The 19,401-nt window shown below is 40.8% G+C and overlaps 1 protein-coding gene across 1 annotated transcript in view; it reads left to right on the forward strand.

Annotated features, from left to right (window-relative positions):
- Positions 1-19,401, forward strand: part of ank1a (ankyrin 1, erythrocytic a) — a gene marked incomplete at its 5' end in the record, with an annotated part of 86,197 nt that overhangs the window by 16,530 nt on the left and 50,266 nt on the right. The window contains one exon of the mRNA XM_080467291.1: positions 16,452-16,544. Within this exon, the coding sequence (XP_080323417.1) occupies positions 16,452-16,544 (93 nt within the window). The remainder of the gene's footprint in view (positions 1-16,451; positions 16,545-19,401) is intronic.

The raw sequence follows: 19,401 nt of genomic DNA on the forward strand, positions 1-19,401 counted from the left end.
AGCTCAACCTTTTTTTCATCAGTCAAAAGCATCTTATTCCAAAACAAAGCTGACTTGTCCAGATGTGCTTTTGTATAGGGTTTGGGTTGTGCAAAATGTGCTGAATTGTTGAAGGATGCACAGTGACGCCATCTGCCGTAGGCATTTTGAGGAGGCTGTGGCTTGTTTTTGACCATTCTCACCATCTCACCATCCTTCACCTTTGCCTTGCTGATATTTTTCTTGTCCTGCATCTTCTGGCATCTTCTGGCCTGAACAGAAACTGTGCCCGTAGCCTTCCATGTTCTCACTGTGTTCCACAAAGTGAAACTAACAGGTGAAATGTCTGAGATGGTTCTTTGTACCCTTTCCATTATCTATAATACCGGCCATCTTCATATCCAAGTCATTTGAGAGTTGTTTTGAAGCCCCCATGGCAATGCTCAGTTAAGGAGTCAAAGATAGGAAGCGACTTGAAATTGGCCACCTTGAATATATTTTGTCATGAGTGAATGTAAACGTCTATGAAGGTCAATGCTTAATGAGCTCATCAAGCCAATTCTAGGTTCCAGTTAATCTGTGTTAAACAGTTTAAGGTGTTGAAATCCTTGTTGAAAGGGTGATCAATTTTTGTGCACAGCCTACTTTTAACATCTAATTTATGTTCATACAACTTAATTTTGCTACACAAAAGGTCTTTATCTTGATAACACCTCAGTACTCAGCTATTACTAGAGCATTAATGACATGCCACTGGGATCCTTTTGTGTGAAGACAGAGTAAACTATGCAGTCTCAGAGGGGTGTTCGAAGTTTTTCATACGACTGTGTGACACTTCCTAATGTCATTAATATCACATTGATTGTGGACATTTTTGTGGATTGATACAAACACTGGGGGTAGTAGATGTTGCAGGTGTATAAAGCAGAGAGACACAAATAAATACTGACTCATTGAGTGTTTGTGGATGTGTAACTGCTCGGATGAGCATTTCTAATTGCTGTCTGGGAAGACAGATTTTAGTGCAGGGCTTAAAACATTGTGTCTCGTGGTGTGTGTGCGTACTGTCTGAGAGGTGACACAGATTAGTGCAGGCAGGTCCTGCACTGTGTGGTCCACAGCACTGCAGGGTCATGAATGTTTTATGGCAGAAGAGGTGAGCTTCGTCCTCCAGCTCACTCAAGATCACATAGACATTTACGACGCAAGGAGGTGATTCATTTTCATGACTGGCCCAACTGTTGTATCGATATTTTGAATAAATCGGATTTCTTTCAGTTATATTTATGACATTAGCTCTACAAACAGCATTGGTGCTGCCTTTTGCTGCTGTTTGCCCAAAGAGAGCCCGTCAACTCCCACAATCATGCGTGAGTGTTATCCTCTCTCTTTTTAGGTACACTTACGTAAGGGGAAAGTGAAGAGAGGAGTCAGCAGGTCAACTTTGTAGTGTGTTACAGAAATACTATATAGCAGTATTTTCTCACAATACAAAACCACATATGCTGTGAATGTTATTTAATGACAGATAGGTGTGAATACTATCATGTTTCTCTCAGTTTATATGGTGCATGGTAATACTACCCTTTCATAAGCCATGACATCCAAGCTGCTGCTGAACTGGGGCCAGGGATCCTGTTCATACACGCTCATGAACATGGCTTTATTCATGTGAAAGGTCACCTGTGCAATTGATTTGTTCTCTCTATTTTTACTTACTAAACTGTTATTTTAATTTCACCATAAAATCAATGAAACGTTTGAGGTTAAAAACACACTGTCCCCTCAGTTTCATCGTTTTCTCTCCAGCAACCTCTTAAAACCTGCTGATCAAGAATGTTTCACATGGACTCGAACCTCGATGTTACCGACTGGATTCTTTGTAATGTGTCCGCTAACTAAATGACATCCACCTCGGATGCTTTGTTATTGTCCAGAAATCCTCTGGTATTCTGATTTTAGCCTGTGGGTCATATGTTTGACATTAGGACTGGGAGATATTGGATGAATATCTAGCCTTAGACTTCAAATATGTCGCACTGTGCCTTTTTCAAGTAAAGCAGAAGATTCCTGATGCTGAGACTCACAGCAATGCAAAAAGCTGTTTGACACTGAGAAAATTCAACCTAAAATGTTAAGTGACATTTATTATCGGAATACTTAAATTCATCTGTTTTTCATCTCTGTACAGACATTTATAGAGAATTGTGTGAATGCTGGAAGAATTCACACAATCACCTTCCATTTGTATTTGTGTTGTTTGGGTTTTTTTTGGCTCACTTCTCCTCCTACAGTTTTTAATCCAATTTTGACCATTCTAGTATCAAAACGTGCAACAGAGTGAATTTCTCCATAATTATAAGATTAATGAATTTGCTGTGTGTTCAAAGTTCCACAGTAATCTTTTAAAGACATGAAATTACAGACTATTTTAAGATAATACTGATTTTGACAGTTTTTTTTTTTTTTATATATAGTTTATATAGCAGCTTCACATCCATTCAGATTTGCGAAAATTAGTTTTTAGGTTAATATTTGTCGTTGTGGAATGATACATTTACAAATCATGCTATAGCATGGCATTCCTGACAACACAGTGGGTTTACCACATGGTATCTTTTTAACGTGAGCTTATTCAGTGAATGTTGTAGGTGAACTAACGTGCTGAACATGTAGAATCGAGGCATGGTTACTAGGCAACAGAATATTTGGCCGGACTTGGCTACGTTAAAGTCCTTCCTTTAAAGATAAAATCTCCGCCTTTCCCTACCGTCAGGGTATTTTACACTATCTGGACAAAGTTACTGTAGCATATCTGCAAAAATCCCAAAACGTTTTCTCTGTTCTGTATTTAGTCCAAGTTGAGTTGGTGGTGGTCTCACAGCGATTGAAACTGACTCATGGATGCCAGCTCACCACAGTGTTAACTAAAGGCTCACACACTGTACATACTGATCACTTTGAGCAGTAAATAGTAGTATTAGTGTCAATGTTATTGGCTCAGGGGAGCCATAGAAAACAGACGCTTTTACCAGAGGTATGGTAGCTGAAAGTGTGTTTTCGATTGGATGTTGGTGCCACGCAGGAAACACATTCTGCAAATACTGGTGCCGTCAATGTCACACAAACAAGGACGCTATTGAAACACAAAGGACAGATTTTGTCGGGGCCGAAGCACACCTGTCGGACAACACACGCCTGGCATCAGTGGCCGAAGGACGAGTTTGACAGAGATTAATAACTCACAGGGTGACAGAATTGGAATGTAGATATAAAAAAAAGGAAATACAGACAAAGAAAGGAGGGAAAGGTGCATGTACGAGTGTGTGTTTGAAGCAGATCGGGGAGGGCGTAGGTTTGGTATCTGGCGTGGCACTTTCCTTGGCTGTTCATCCCTCTTTCATGCTCCATTTATTCAAAATGGCAGCCACTTTGCTGTCTAAGGTTGAAACTATTTTGAGGCTTTGCTTCTGGTTATAGACTTTTTTTGGTACATGCTGATGATACGTTCTTGCAGCAGTTATATACTTTCAGCAGCCTGAAAGCATTGCATACCACCTCTGTCCTTTTGTTAAGAATAGAACAGCCACCTTTATCAAACAATGGAGTGCCCTTCATTGTTTTTCATAACAAGGAAATCATATGTGATATGAGACTAAATAAATTTTAAATGTTTTCCTTTTGTGAGCAATTTAGCGAACCGTCCTTGTTGGAAGAGCTTGCTTTTCAGTGGCCTCATTGAGCGGGACATGAATGGGGATGTTATTCCGCTGTCCAGTGTCTTAGATACTCCTGAGTGCGGCTTGTTCTTTTGTCAGAGTGTGCTGTGTTCTCTCTCGCTTCAAATTACAGAACAAATTGTTGATTTGCCAGTTCTTTTCATTTCGATCCAAAATACATGTACTGTTCTGGCCCACCTCTCATTGATGACAATTCATGACCAATTTTTCAAAGTATTTTCCCACACACTGTGCCTCACTTCATCACCTTTTCACTTTCAGCTCTTTTTTCCTCTCTCGACCTCTCGTTGTGTATCGCTTCACTTACAATGTTCACTCTCATCACATTCAAACCTTTCTGCTCCCTCCTCGACTCCCTTTTGTACTTATCCTCTCTGTTTTTGTCCACCTCTCCAAGTTTCAAGACATTCACATTTTTTTTCAAGTCTCCTGCTTTTCTTTTTCTGAAGTCCTTGAACTGACCCCAGCCTTTCCATGTGTGCATCTTTATAAGTCCTCAGCTTTGACGACCCCCTTGAGCGACTCACGCCTATAAAATCCTGTTTCAAGTACTCTCTTCCTGTTTCAGAGGGCTTCAGTGCGGGTTAGGGACTTCTCTGTGGTTGGTATGTGTCTCATTTAAATCAAGGAGTTTGGGCTTTGTGAAAGCAGAAGTGTGTTTTTTCTCAGGCCACAGGTGTGTAGTAGTGGGGGGCTCTCCTGTTTGAATAATAACATTTAAATTAGCTGTCCTCTGGTGAGGGGCGGCAGGGGTTGAAATTTTTTAGGTTTTTACTCAGACTCCATGTCTGTATTTTACAAAAAGGCAGTAGCAACACTCCTTTGCAGAACTTGAATCTGACTTACTGCACCACATAAAGTCTGGTTAAATACTTTTTTATTAAGTGTTCAGATTGTCTCATTCTCCTGGGAAGCAGTCCGACATGTTTCCATGGATTCTGTGAATCGGATAATAAACAACCTCCTCCGACCTCATCATAATACTAATCGGGGAGGGCCAATCTATTGCACATCACGGGGCAAACAGGGAGAACATGTAAACTCGACACAGACAGGGCCATCTTTGTTTGTATTTTTGATGTTTTTATTTATTTATTTTTGTGTTGCTTACTTTAGTGCTCTAGTATCACGTTTAGAGTTGAAACAAATGGTGTCTTCATGCTTCAGTGAGCTGAGGGTAAATTAGTCACCAGCCATTTTTATAGGCAATTAAAGTAATTTTTCAAATGAATTGTCAGATCATTACGGAGTCAGTCACTGGTGAAATGATTTCCTGCATTTCCTTCTTCTGATAACTGGTTGCATTTTGATTTCCCCTCCTGATTCTACAGTAACAAATGTGGACACTTTTAGTATTCCTGGACGATTCATCAACAACGAAGAATAATCGCTTTCCATCCGGAGATTCATGAGTTGTGGAAAATAAGATTGTAATAGCAATGTATAGATTTCAGTCTGCAGATTAGATGGCTTCCTCTCATGTGAGCTCCTTTTCTTGGTAGATTGAAGCAGAGTAGAGCTTTTCGCTGCTGGCACTCTCATTCAACACAGTTTTCACTTCTTCACCTCTTCTATTTTCTTTTTCATTTCATTGTTTTCACTCATCAGGACAGAAACTGAAGAAAATATGACTATGAGGAAGAGTAGAGGACAGAGGACAGGAATTGAAAAGAGGGTATAGTGATGTAACTGTCGGTGTCAATGGGGAGACTAAGAAAGCTCCATGAAAGCGGCTTGACTGTCCACCATCTGAATGAGCCCCACACTGCTGATAAGGATGATGAAAGGAGTAATGATGATAGTGGGGGTGCCAATTGGGTGCTATTTTTAGAAGCATTCAGCCAGCCTGTTGTGTATGACTTTGTACGTGCAAGTGAACGTTTCTTCATGCACACTCCTTTACATGTGTGCTGGTCATTTATGCAGGCATGTGCAGAACTGCATTAATGCAAGGGTGAAGTGTATGTCCAAGGGTGTGTGTGTGTGTGTGTGTGTGTGTGTGTGTGTGTGTGTGTGTGTGTGTGTGTGTGTGTGTGTGTGTGTACTGATGTACACGCACACGTAGAAATGTGTGGCTCCTTTTCCAGAGTGCACATGGGTGTAGGTTTAAGCCACGTGCCTTTAGTGCTGACTACAGAATCGGGAGCGCTGCTGCAGTGAGGAGCTCATCGATGTACCCTCTTCATGAACGCACTGAAAATGGCTTTTCAACAGCTGTGTGTGTGTGTGTGTGTGTGTGTGTGTGTGTGTGTGTGTGTGTGTGTGTGTGTGTGTGTGTGTGTGTGTGTGTGTGTGTGTGTGTGTGTGTGTGTGTGTGTGAGAATTTAGTACTGTTTTGGGGACCTTACTTTGTTCACCAATATTATGGGGGCATAACAATTTTGGAAGCAAAAATTTCCTTTCAATTTTATTTTTTTTAAATATCAGAGGTGAGAAGATGTTTTCATAGTGAATTAAAGTTATGCTTCGGTTAGGTATCAGAGTTCAGCAAGTATTAGTTATGTTGAGGATATAGTAATACAAGAGGTATTGCTACACAATGAATGTTTTTTCTTTTTAAACTATATCATTCTCAGACACCTCCGTTTCATGCTCATCAAAATCACATCACAGTGTAATACCTGATAATCATTGATATATATATATATTTTTTTTTTTTTTCTAATATGTATTAGTGTATGTACAAGGACAGAAGACAAATCAGTGCCAATGTAACAAAACACTCTAACAAGTCACTCTAGTAAGTGAACCCTGCAGTTACTTGTCTACTAGCAAATCAATGAGATATACAGTACATGGAACAGTAAGATCACAATGAAATGAGAAGTTGAATTCAAAAACAGGTTGCCAGTTTTATAGCTTCATTATTTTTCACATTTGTTGAACAAGCCAGCTTTCCTTGTAGTGTTTGTAATCATTGCTGCTAACACTCACACGTATATAGCTTAACTTTAAGCTTTCCTTCAATCCAATCAAGCTTGTGAGACTAGAAGTTGCAGAGAAAAGCTCTTCGGACATATCAATACCTTTTCTTTGTGACTGAGTCGAACCAACACATCAACAAAATGGTGAAAACTTTCTCATCAAAGTAGTGGGTGTCATTAAATCGTTTCAAAAATATAATTTTCTATTCCTATCACAATTTCCTTATGTAACAGCCCACATTGAAGAGGTTTGGAGGGTTTTTCTATTTTTAAAGGTTAGAAACACAAATCAGTTTCCGATGTGGGATTTGACAGGCTTAATGCTTTGATTCTCATCCTCACAGCTCACTTGCTGCTGTTTTTTGCCCCTTTCCCTCTTGAGAATATTAACCCTAGGATTCAATTTCCTCAGTGTGAATCTAATCAAGGATGCTTGCAATAACGTTTCGTCTTAAGAACATTGGATCAGCCATCTATAGCGTTTTTATTGGCTATCCCTATTATGGCAGTGCAGAGTGCATACGGGCAATACGCTGTAAAGGCTCACAGGACTGAAGAAGGTGAAGCTTTACTTGATATCTGCTTCCTGGTCTCTTTACAGAAATGCCACAGCGCATGTTTAAAAATTAGAAGATAAAAACTCTTGTGGCCCGAGAGGGAACAGCAAACACATGTGAATGGTTTACTCAAGTGGCTACAGTAGCTTTGCAAAGGTGTTCATACCCATTTACTCTGATACCCCTAAATAAATCAATCCACTGTCTCCAGAAGTCACCTAATTAGTAAACATAGGCCGCCTTTGTGCAATCTAATCTCAGCATAAATCCAGCTGACCTCAGACATTCATCAGTGAACATTTATTAACAAACGGCATCATGAAGACCGAGGAACACACCAGACAGATCAGGGAGAAAATTGTGAAGAGGTTTAAATCAGAGTTGTTTCACAAAAAACATCCCAAGTTTGAACATGTCACAGACCAACATGGAATCTATCATCTGAAGCCCCGTTTCCACAGTGCCCCTTGGTACCGGTGCTGGTCAGGTGGGGGTTGACTATCCGTAACCAGACCCGTATCAGTGCCGCGTTTCCATTACATGGGGAACGGTTTGAAATGTAGGCGGGGTTATGAACGGTTGCGTAATCATGCAGGATGTGACGCCATAACGGGAGGACATTTTCAAAAAAGTTTCCTGATTGCTGCAGAAGAACTGATTGGAAATGGCTGCTTGCTGGGAGAACAGCGGTTGTCACGGACCAATGAGCAGACGACAGTGTTGAAGCTCCTCCCCCTCATATCCGGCACATTGTGCCTGGTACCCCAAGTGGAGGGGTAGCGAGAAATGGTTACCAATGGTACCGGTTGGTAACGGTTCTGAGTCAGTGGAAACGCACAACAACCGGTTCCGACCTGACCCGTACCGGCACCAAGGGGCACTGTGGAAACAGGGCTTAAGAAAAAAGGAAAGAGTGTGACACAACAGCAAACCTACCCAGACATGGCCGTCCACCTAAACTGACAGGCAATGAGAGCGTTGATCAGAGAAGCAGCTCTGAGGCTCATGGTAACTCTGGAGGAGCTACAGAGATCCACAGCTCAGGTGAGACAATTTGTCCACAGGACAACAATAAGTCATGCTCTCCACAAACCAGGCCTTTATGGAAGAGTAGCAAGAAAAAAACCTTGTTGAAGCAAAGCCAGAACAATCCCAGTGTGCAGTTTGCCACAGGCCATGTTGAGGATACAGCAAACGTGGAGGAAAGAGAAATAAGGTGGCGATAGCACCTTGCTGTGGGGACGCTTTTGCTCATGCGGGACAGGGGGGCTGGTGAGAGTTGATGGAAGATGGATGGAGCCAAATACAGGGCGATCTTGGAGAACAACCTTTTAGAGTCTGCAAAAGACTTGAGACTGTCACGATGGTTCTCCTTCCAGCAGGAGCCTAAAGACACAGCCAGAATTACACTGGAAAGGTTTAGATCAAAACAAATTCATGATATTTATAAAATACATTTACAATTATGGCTGTAATGTGACAAAATGTGGAAAAGTTCAAGAGGTATTAATGCTTTTGCAAGCCACTGTATAAATTCTAAACAATACCTGAAGTGTATTTCTAGAATATCTGTGTCTGTGAATTGCTTCTGGTATAAACTGATACTGAGTGACGCACATAAACATTTGAAGCATTTAAAGTGCTGCTTGTGTCTGTCCAGTGTGTGTAAACAACAGCACAGGTGTGAGGAAGCGGCAAGTTGCCACAGCGAAGGAGCTTTAATGGGTGTTACATGTTGAAGTGAGGGCGGGAGCATCCATCTTTCTGTCCCAGGAGGGAGCAGCAGGCGGTGGTAGTACAGCTCTGATAGATGACCAGCACAACCTGGTGCTATATTATTACAATTGCTGAGTGCAGAAATCCGCACAGTGTGGGCACACATGAGCAAGCATGCACAAATACACTTATATCAGTTTCTGGCAGTAGTTTGTTTGATTTTGTTTATTGAAGCCGCTATTCGCAGACCATGTGGCCACGTGCTGTGATTCTACCTTTCTCATTTCTAACCTTCATGTGCTGTTGTTATTGCTCTGTCGCTCAGGGTTTGAGCAACGTGGCTGACTGATTCGAAGGTGAATGTGGCACTGTGATTCTTTTTTTTTCTTTTTTAACAGAACTTTTATCATGAAATAAGCTTCTTGTACGTCATCCGATCCTGTGTTGATTCACCAACTAGATATAACATTGTCCTCACCTGCCGACTACTGTGTAGGTCTCCCCTGTGCCGCCGCATATTGAACAAATAATTAAGTACTGTGTATCGTCTTTTTTGATCAAAACCAGCAGCAATAACTTCTGCAGCAGTCCCTGTCAAAGTTGCTCAAATTGTTATACGTGTCCCATTTTCCTGCCTATTGCACGTCAATATTTTGAGGACAAAATGTTTATATGGTAGTTCATGGTTCCCACCCATTAACAGGTGCAATGTTGAAGAGATAAATTGTGTTTTTCACTCCTGTTTGCAAAGTTATGGCTGGTTGGTGTAATATACAGATGCAAATCTGAACAGATTTGATAGATATGTGATGACAGAGCAAAGGTCCCATTAAGAGTTCAGCATCTGTCTCATAAAATCTCACGACAAATCTATTTTCGAAAAATTAGCGAGACCATTTTTGTCGTTCGTACAAACGGCTTTACTTGCATCACATTTTTTCTTTGCAGCTTCTTTGCTGCTTTTCTTAGATTTTATATTGCATTAAGAATTTTTGTACCAAAAGTTTTGTTGCCTGACAATAGATTAGAGTATAATATAATAATTAAAGAATAAATATTAAAGCTTTTTGGATTAAAGAAAAAAAAAAGAAAAAGAAAGAAGGGAATGAAAACCCTTACAACCAACATCTAATCTTTTTGGCATTGAGCTTTTAGACATGTGTGGCTAGACTACGCGGTGCATGCTGATTATCAGTGGACTGTAATACATTCAGTCCAGTATTGTGATGGCCATGTCCTGGCTTAAAGACCTGGATCTATTGTCTGCCCCGACGCCTGTGGTACATCTGCTGCTCCTGTTGGTTTTTAGTCTTGGCATGTTTTTTTTTTTTTTTTTTTGGCTACACTTATTAAAGCATGTAACATTCATGCTACACTTGGCAGGGGTGTTTGCTGGAGTGGTTGGTTGCTCTGTCTGCGTGTTGACGTGAGTCTGGGTAATCCACTGGCTGCCCCACTATGCTTGTGCATGGCTCTGGGCTGGCCCCATACAAAGGAGCAGACCTGAAAAGCACCATAATGAGGCACAGCCTGGAAAGAAAAGGCATGTCTCTTTCCATTTCTCTGAACGAAAAGAAAAGAGGAACATAAAAGAATAGGAGACAAGAAAGAAAGATGAAAATAAGCCTTTCAAATCCAGGTTTTTGGCTGCGCCGTCTCTTTGAGTTTATCTTTTTTTTCCATGCATGTGTTTTATTATGGTAATGATATGTTGGATAAAAATAGTCTTAGATGCTAGAGCAACGGTTTTCACTCGAAAGAGGAGGGCAATAGAGTGGCGGGAGAAGCGGGTACAAGTCATTGATAAAGCACATAAAGAAATTTTCAACTGGCTTCTCCTCTTTTTTTTCATCCTCTCTGTCTTTGATAAGTCACAAGTCCCATGGGTTCACTTGAAACATGAATATATTGTTTAGTTTGTCTACGAGTCATAGCTCAATGAGAACATTTTCCAATTACGAGTAAAAACTGTAACTCATAGAAGTTTCATTGAAGCTCCTTGAATTAAATAATCCATTAGTGGCAATATGTCGGAACTCTCCTGTTAACTTTGCTGCATCTCTCTAAGTGTTTACATTAAGCTCGCTGTTCTCAGTAGGCACTCATACTGGTTGTTATACTGGACTCCTCAACACACAATCCTCCTGATAACTATTCTTTTTGGCAGACAAAAGAAAGGTGCAGAGCTGGAGATCAGACGAGGGTGTCCTTTCTTTCCACTGCAGAACACATCAAAGCAGCATGTCCTCTGTGTGCTGTGATGTTAATCTTTGTGCTTCAATGACCTCTGACCTCCACAAGCTCAGATGGGATGACAGGAAGAATGAATAGTTATCAGGAGCACCTTGTGTGTAACGCAGTGCAACGCAAGGAAGTCATATGGCAGGTGATGTCAGATGCAGGAAAACTAAATTATTGAAGATGAGCAGAGGTCAAACCCATTGTAAGTCATGGTCAGATTAGACAGAGCCAGGTAAACTATCAACTTTAACATGCAATCAAAGATCAGCAACACAGACATATTTAACCCGTTTAAAGTGGCTCATTTTTTTTCAAACATTTACTGATGATTTAGGAACATTTATTTACATTATCATATTATATTGTCCATCTTTATAAAACTATACACTGTTTAAATCAATTCTAAAATTGTACTGTAAGTTCAATGCAATGTGATTTCTCATTTTAGGGGTTTGCACTATTATTTGTTATGTCTATGAAGGTGACACATCTATTTCTTGTTTGACTTTTTGTAAATCCATATTTGTAACATTGTGAACCAGCTTGGAACAATACTACAACCTGAAACCTAACTTGAACATTAATTCAACACCTCAACATTTTCTATTGGGATATACAGACAAATATTAGAAGGGCATACCAATGTGGATTCTGTATAAAAGCACAATCAAATTTGAGCGGGCAGTTAAGAATTAAAAAATAAATAAATGTGCGGCTACTGTGTGCACCACACTGAGGCAAAATGTGAACCCAGATGGGGAGATAGACAGCAAGTGGACAGCAAAGAAGGCCGAGGTGATAGGTGGAGGTGACTGCACCATCCTTTTCTTTCATCCCACCTGGCAGGTCCACCTGTGCCCCTGCAGAAGCCTCCTCTCTTCTGCTGATAGAGCTGGAGTTGGCTGCTGCTGGAAGCTCTCTCCCATACATTATTCATGAGGCTGCGATCTGCAGAGCTCCTGTTCATTCTTGCTGTGGATTTTTTTTTTTTTTTTTTCATACTCCATCTCACTTTGAAAATCTCTCATTTAAGTCGGCTTACATGTAAAAACCTCTCACCAGTTTCAGTTATGTCAAGCTGTACTGTTTTATATACAGTATTAGTGTTTTTGGTGGAGGGGTTTTACAACAGTGTTTTAATGGTACAAATATGTATCTCCTATCACACAATGAAATACTATTCACTAATCACTCCATTTAATTCCTCACATACTGAAAACCACCCACTTTTTTATCAAAGGGGGTTTTTCAGTTAAGATATATAATGCAATTTTCTGCAAAATGACTTTATAATAACCTAACCTTGCTTGTTTGCTATTTAATGCACCTTTCTAATATTCATGTTCCCGTCATGTCTGCTGAGCTGTACAAACTAATTTCTCCTCTTTAATCACCTTCTTACTTGATCACTTGAGGTGCTTATCCCCTGAGCTTTGCTGGTGTGTTCGGTTAAATCCTATTGGAATAAAAACTGGGGACCAGATAAATCCGGTGTCATATGGGATTCTCTGGAGCTCTCATCAATCCACCACCTCAGTGAAGAAGCTTTCTTGTCATAACTCCTCTTGATTTTTTTTACTCTAAGAACCTAAATAATTTAGTACGAGTCCATTTAGTTTAGATACTGTGTCAGCCTTTCGCGAGGAACCACTGGCCCAGCCTGACCTGTGACTTTAGGAGCTTGATTACTTGATGTTTATTCTGCACTTGAGGATAATGGACAGGATGGTGGACAATTGAGAGGGAAGCTGATGTACTGCTGGACTAAAACAAACTGCAATGATGACTAGTTCTCTTGTGAAAGGTACCTGGTTTTTAATGCTGTAGTCATTTGTATATCACATCTTATCTTAAGAGTTCTCACAGAGGGAGTATGAGATGATGAGGTGGAATGAGCTTCTCCTTCACGTCTCAATTTATCAAAACTAAGCAGCTCAGTCATTTTTACACTTTTATTCAATACGAAGACAACACATTTTAGGAATTATTGTTTTTTATAACAAAGTTCTATCAGTATTATTTCTTTACTTTTGTAACTGTCTTCTGAGCAAAATCTTGAAAGTTTTTTTTCTTCCTACAATTTAAATTAAAAAAGATGTGTATGCTTTGCTAATCTCTGATGATTATTTTAGGATTCATATTTTGTCTCTAATTCTCATCAATACTCCAACGCATATCATTCAGATTATACATGTGCTGCTTCAAGTAGCTGCAGTTGTCACTGCGTCATTTCACACATTTCCGGGTGACAGGCTACACAGGCTACACAGATTACAGTAGATTTCTTTTTTAGTTTCGTTATTTTTTTTGTGAATGATAAACTGACCAGATGGTGGCACTATAACAAGCCCTTACAAGTATGTATGTTTGAGTAGCTGAAGAAGCTATGATGTGTTTTTTGATAATAAAAAAAAAAAAAAAAAAAAAAAAACTTTTCTTGTGTGCAAAGTAAAATCTGGGATTATTCTGCTATATTAGCCTAAAGTGACGCTGTTGACCACAGTAGCACAGAGGGCATCGTAATTTGAATTTTGGTGGGGAAAAAATTCTTTGATAAGTGTTTTTCTTACATTGTTAATGTTTCTATCCAGGAGAGTCACATTTTCCTGTCTGTCACGACAGTTGATTAAAAGAACATTGCCTTTAATACATTTAACATTGTATTTTATAATTGGGATTGTCTATGGAAACTTCAGGTAATGCTAACTACTCTATATCAGCGACCCCATGCCCTGGTTTAACAGTGACACTTTTTTTAATAGGGTCTTTCTCACTTTTCAACCCGTCTCGATCTCACTTGAATTTCTTTTGTGTGACTTGCACTCAAGTACAGACAAAATGATCAGTCTCTTTTCTTATGTGACTCATATTGGTTGTCTTGTTCTCATCTTGAAGTGAGTCTGAAGTGAGGTCTGCCCATTTAAAAGAGGCTGCTAGTGAGTTGTTCAGAGTCTCAGAGTTTTATTCTTTTATCCCTCTAATCTGCAGCGTAACGGTTTGAGTTCGATGCGTGTCTGTTCACTGTCCCGAGGCTCCCAGAGGCACCACAGCAAATGGCCTGTTACTTATCAGCACCTCTCTCACCCCCCCTGCCGCTTCTATCTGTCTACCCCCCCTCCCCCATCCCCCCCTCCCCTTACCCCCTCACTCGTCCCTCCCTGTCATCACTAGCCGTCTGCTATTTAATCCAATTATTCCTTTAAGCTGACACGCTCTGTAACTTGCCACAAACTCCAGGGCTGACGCCCCTGTGCATCACACACACACACACACACACACACACACACACACACACACACACACACACACACACACACACACACACACACACACACACACACACACACACACACACTGACTGAGCACTGGCGCTGCAAATTTGCTTCATCGATGAAGGTCATGAAAACACTGAGCAAGTAAAAAAAAAAAAAAAAGAGATCAAAAGTTGCATGGATTTTACGCTGCACTCGCATTGTATTTGCCCCTCTTCCACTTGTTTTGTCTATTTTCAGGTGTCCTAACAGAGGCTGTGGCCTCTGCTGTCATCGTCTGATTCACTGTATCCTTGAGGTGACTCTGTCTATTTCTGTGTGTTGCCCTCCACTTTCCCCGCTACGCGTTGGCCAGCATCTGTCTTCGCAGTTGCACAGGCTCGGTGCAGAAGGTCCTGCTCCCTCTCTGTGTGCGAGCATGTGGGCTTCTTGTATTTCTCTTTTTATGGGGGATCAAATGTCGTCACAGAGAGATGAGAAAATCATCAAGGGGTATATTTTCTCTTTTCCTCTCATTTCCACTCAGTACTTCAATGAAAAGGGGCAGATGGAATTTTTGTTACATTTTGGTGATTTTTGAACAAGACATAGGACTGAATTGATTTTATTAATGCAGTAGATCCTTATATCACAAGTATAATATTGCATAAATGTGCCTTTGTGAGTGTTTATCTGCCTATACATGTAGTGTCCTTACCTCCCCACATCGAGTGTGGTTTTTAATCTGCAGTTCTTTGCCTCAATCAACAGCTTAGGTGCTAAGTACCAAAGGTTATGACCGCTGGGATTTTGAAAACACAACTGGTTAGGGAAAACTGCCTTCATCAAGAATGAATGCATGGTTGCAGCTATGACAGAGTAATTATCCCGTCAAATCTGCAATTTCACTCCGCTGCAAATCTTGACAACTGTTTCTGCCGCAAAGGGCCGGCAAGCGGCGTCACAAAAGACGCTGTGTTTGGTTGTTTTTGGTGCTGACACGACAACAGTGGAGGGTAACAGATGGGGTGTGTGTGTTTGTGTGTGTGTGTGCGTGTCAGGGTGATCGGGACCAGAACTGGCTGGCTGCAGTGTTTGTTTGATCTGATTCTAAGCTGATGCAGTCTGAGCAGACTATGACGGTTTGAAAGATATTGCAATGCTGTCAGACAGAAGCAGACTTTGAGGTTTTTGTTAACACTCAACAACATTTGGTAACTGATGTTGCTTCAATTCTACATGCTGGTTTTACACACCTTGTGTATATCTTAGTACACCTGCATTGATATTATGAAGGAAACCCACATGTTGTGACCTATAGTACACGCTTCTCTCTGTGTCTCTCAGTGAAAGGCCACACTCGGCCTTACTGCGTTTCTATCTTTTGGATTGTTGTGCTACATGGTGTTTTTGATATTCTTTTGTCTGTATTGTGTGTCGTATTGCACATATGTAGTTGCACATTACTGTGAGAGAATCTTGGGTAAGTACATTACATTTCATGTCCGGATGCCACTTGCACAAGAGTGATAAAAAAGGAATCCTGTCTCACTCCAGGTGTGTAAGTTGCAGCTCCCCACAGCAACGCTGCTGGACCATCTGAGACCTTCCTCCACCCATCATCATCAATGTGGTGTTGCCCTCTACTCACCTGTGTGCGTGCGTGTGTGATGTCCTTGTGTCTTGCCACATCGTGCCTCCACACTCATACTACTCATTCTAACCTGACCTGTTTCCTGCTGGGAGATTTTTCTGGGGGGGGGTGGGTTTGGTTAATCAAGGTGGGATGGGACAGGGTGGGTCAGAGTGGTCGGGGTGGTTCCTCTTCCTGCTCTCTTTCTCTACCCCCCCCCTCCACCTTGTTTTCTCTCTGTGTCTGAATATGATGTTCACCTGTTCCTCTTTTTCATTTCCTTGCCATTGTTTTCTGTCCGCTCTGCCGCTCTGCTCTTCTTCCCTCTCCTTATCTTTCCTGTCTCTCGATCTCTGCTGCTCACTGTTGCGATTAACCGGGCTCTGTCTTTATGTCGTATGTCCTTTTAGGCCCACGCCGTGCATCGCTGGCTAATCGATCAGGACAGTAGTGTGAGCTCTGAGATGCCGGATGGCCAAGGAGTATGGCACTATGATGATGAAGTAAATATCAGCAACACGTATATCTGGCTTTTCCTATTTCTTTATCTTTATATGTATATATTTATATTATGTATTTATGACCATCTTGTATCTGTCACCTAAAGTTTGTGTCCCTGTTGTTGCACTGCTGTTGTTGTTTTTATCTTTATCTCTCTTGTTTTTGTTGTGTGTTGCTTATGGTATTGTAGTTCTGGTTCCTTTGACTTTCTAGTGTTGCTGTTGTGCTGTGAGCTGACTCAGTCAGGTGTCGTGGGATCAAGCTGGAGCTTTTTATATGTTCCTGTCTTTGCTTGACGTATCGTACTAACTTGCTGATTTTAATTTTCTCATTTGATTTGTTTTGCGTTCCCTCTTTTGGTTTTTACATAATTATATATAACATGAGTGTGTATCTGTATCCAATTTAATATTTTTATCAGTGTCTGTGATTCCTCTTAAATTAATGTTCTCCAGCAGCATATTAAATGGCAAGAGTCCACGGGGAAAATCTAGCTTTGATATAGTTTTTGTAGAATTGACACTAGATACTAGTAGGTCTGTGTTTGCCGTTTCACAAAGTACTTCACACACAGTTCACACTAGTGATAATGGATAACAGTCCGAGTATTTTTCCTGTGGGTTCTTCTGATATATAGAATATGCTTGTGTCATTCTGTGTTTGTGTTTGAAGGTATATTCACAGTGTGTGTGTGTGTGTCAGTGAGTGAGTGTGTGTGTGACGAGATGTGCGGGGATGTGCTTGCCTCCTGTTCGGGGATTTGATCGCTCACTGAGTTTGTGTGCATGCCTCGTTTCCGTCCTTGCATGGCTTCAGTTTGTGTGTCGGTACAAAGTTTGTATTGGTGCAATTTGAATGTCTGACTGTATCTGTGTCTGTGTTGTGTCTGTGCTTGTGGATTCTCCGTTGTGTCTCTCCTGTCGGTTGTCGTAGATGTTGTGGTTGCGCCTGCCTTTGCTCGTTCCTTTGATGTGTCCGTCTTGTGTATTTTGGCTGTGTGTGTATTTCCTGTGCCAATGTCGTTTTATGCTGTGCCTGTGTTTTGTCTGTTTTTTTATCTACTCAAGCAGTCTGGGATATGTTTGCCAAAAGTTTTATTGCACCTGTGTAGTAGATGATCTTGAATCCAATTTCACTTGTCGGAGGAGAGATCATCTCAGTACAATAAGGCTGCTGGGAAACTTGTTCCAGACAACTTTTGCTCCTGATGATTTCCCCTCAAATCCTAGCTCCCTCCCTGCTCTCATGTCAAATTCCCAACTCTCCTGATCTCCATATTGCTCCCAAATACCCTGGAGCATCATTGGTTTGACCTTTACTAAAACGGAACCATTTCCAGCTGACTAAGTATTACAGCGTATAAATAATTTGGAAGTGCAGCTTGCTGCAAAATGATGAGGTGACCACGTTTACCCCAAAATGGAGGTAACACACACACAAAGCATGTGAATAAGTGTGTGAGCCGTCATCAGAAACTGATCGACATACAACAATATGGAGTCTTTCCCTCGGTAATGCTCTTGAATGCGTGTGCACTCGGCAAGTGGAATTCCTTTTTTTAAAAAACTTCTAACCGTTTGTGTGAATGTGTGAATGATCTTTTTGGTTTCTTTATTTTATTCTGTCAGAACAACAAATATCATCCTGTAATATACTATGTAGTCGAAGTCTTTTCCGAGATGAAGCCATACATTTTAAACTACCAGCAATTTCCTGTGCTTGCTTAAAAGTTAGCAGGTGAGTTAGTCTTGGCAGCAAAGACATGGGCACACAATGTTTATTTCAAGAGTACTAATAAGAGAGTGACTGATGGCCCTTGTAAGCTCAGTCCACTTCTTACAAGACCTCAGTCATTAGCACACTAGTAACATTAGCAGATTAGAGTAAAACCCTGAATAAATGTTAAAAACACAGCCTTCCTTCTCCCATGTTTATCCTTTAATGCCTTAGTACTGCATCTTAAGTGAAAGTATTAATCAGGGGTTAATTATCTTAGCTGAATGCAGCAGTTTATTCATAAGATCGATTTGGAAATAAATGACATTGAAAGCTTTCGAATTAGAACAAAAAATGCCAACTAATATTCTTCTTTAAGTGACAGATCACTGCTCATGATAATAGTACGTAGGGAATCAGGCGACATGGTGATACATTGACACCACTGTTTAGACTAAACTTTTTGGCTCTTAGATCTTTATCAGTCATTTTCAGCCAAGTTAAAATGGACCTATGCAGAATCCATTTTTTATACAGCGGGCTGAGGATTTTTACCTGTTTGAACATCAGTTTAGCATTTTGATTTCAGATGAAAGCTATTGAATCATAACCAAAGATTCAAATCTTCAAAACCTAATGTTATGTTTGCATTTTTATTTTATTCTTTTCAACTGTCTCAGTAAATATGTCCAAAAGCATTAAGTAGCCTGATGCAGATTGCCCACTCTGCAGCTTAGTGATACAAAACTACTGAGAAGCCTCGGTCACCCAAACCATGACTCTTTCCCTGAGGGCTGATGTAATTTACACATTGAAAAAAAAAAAAAATCTAACGCTTCATCAGACAGTCAATCCTAATCCCCCCCCCTTCCCCGTAACATAGATTTGTGAGATGTCAAAGGTCCATGTAAAAACCTCATCCCTGTGCCTCCATTAATACTTAGTGGGTCTGGAGAATATCCCGTATCATCCCGCAGCTCTAATTACCCCTCAGTGAGCCCTCGGAGACAGATGCTCCGGGAGCCAAGCCCCATTCGTCACAGTACGGCGCATGGTAAACCCAATATGGAAAAAAACCAAACTGTCACACTCTGCACTGTCACATAAATTCTCCTCCGTCTCAGTTTCTCTGTTCCAGCTGCT

Source organism: Lipophrys pholis, assembly GCF_963383615.2.
Source record: "Lipophrys pholis genome assembly, chromosome: 7".
Lineage (NCBI taxonomy): Eukaryota > Metazoa > Chordata > Actinopteri > Blenniiformes > Blenniidae > Lipophrys > Lipophrys pholis.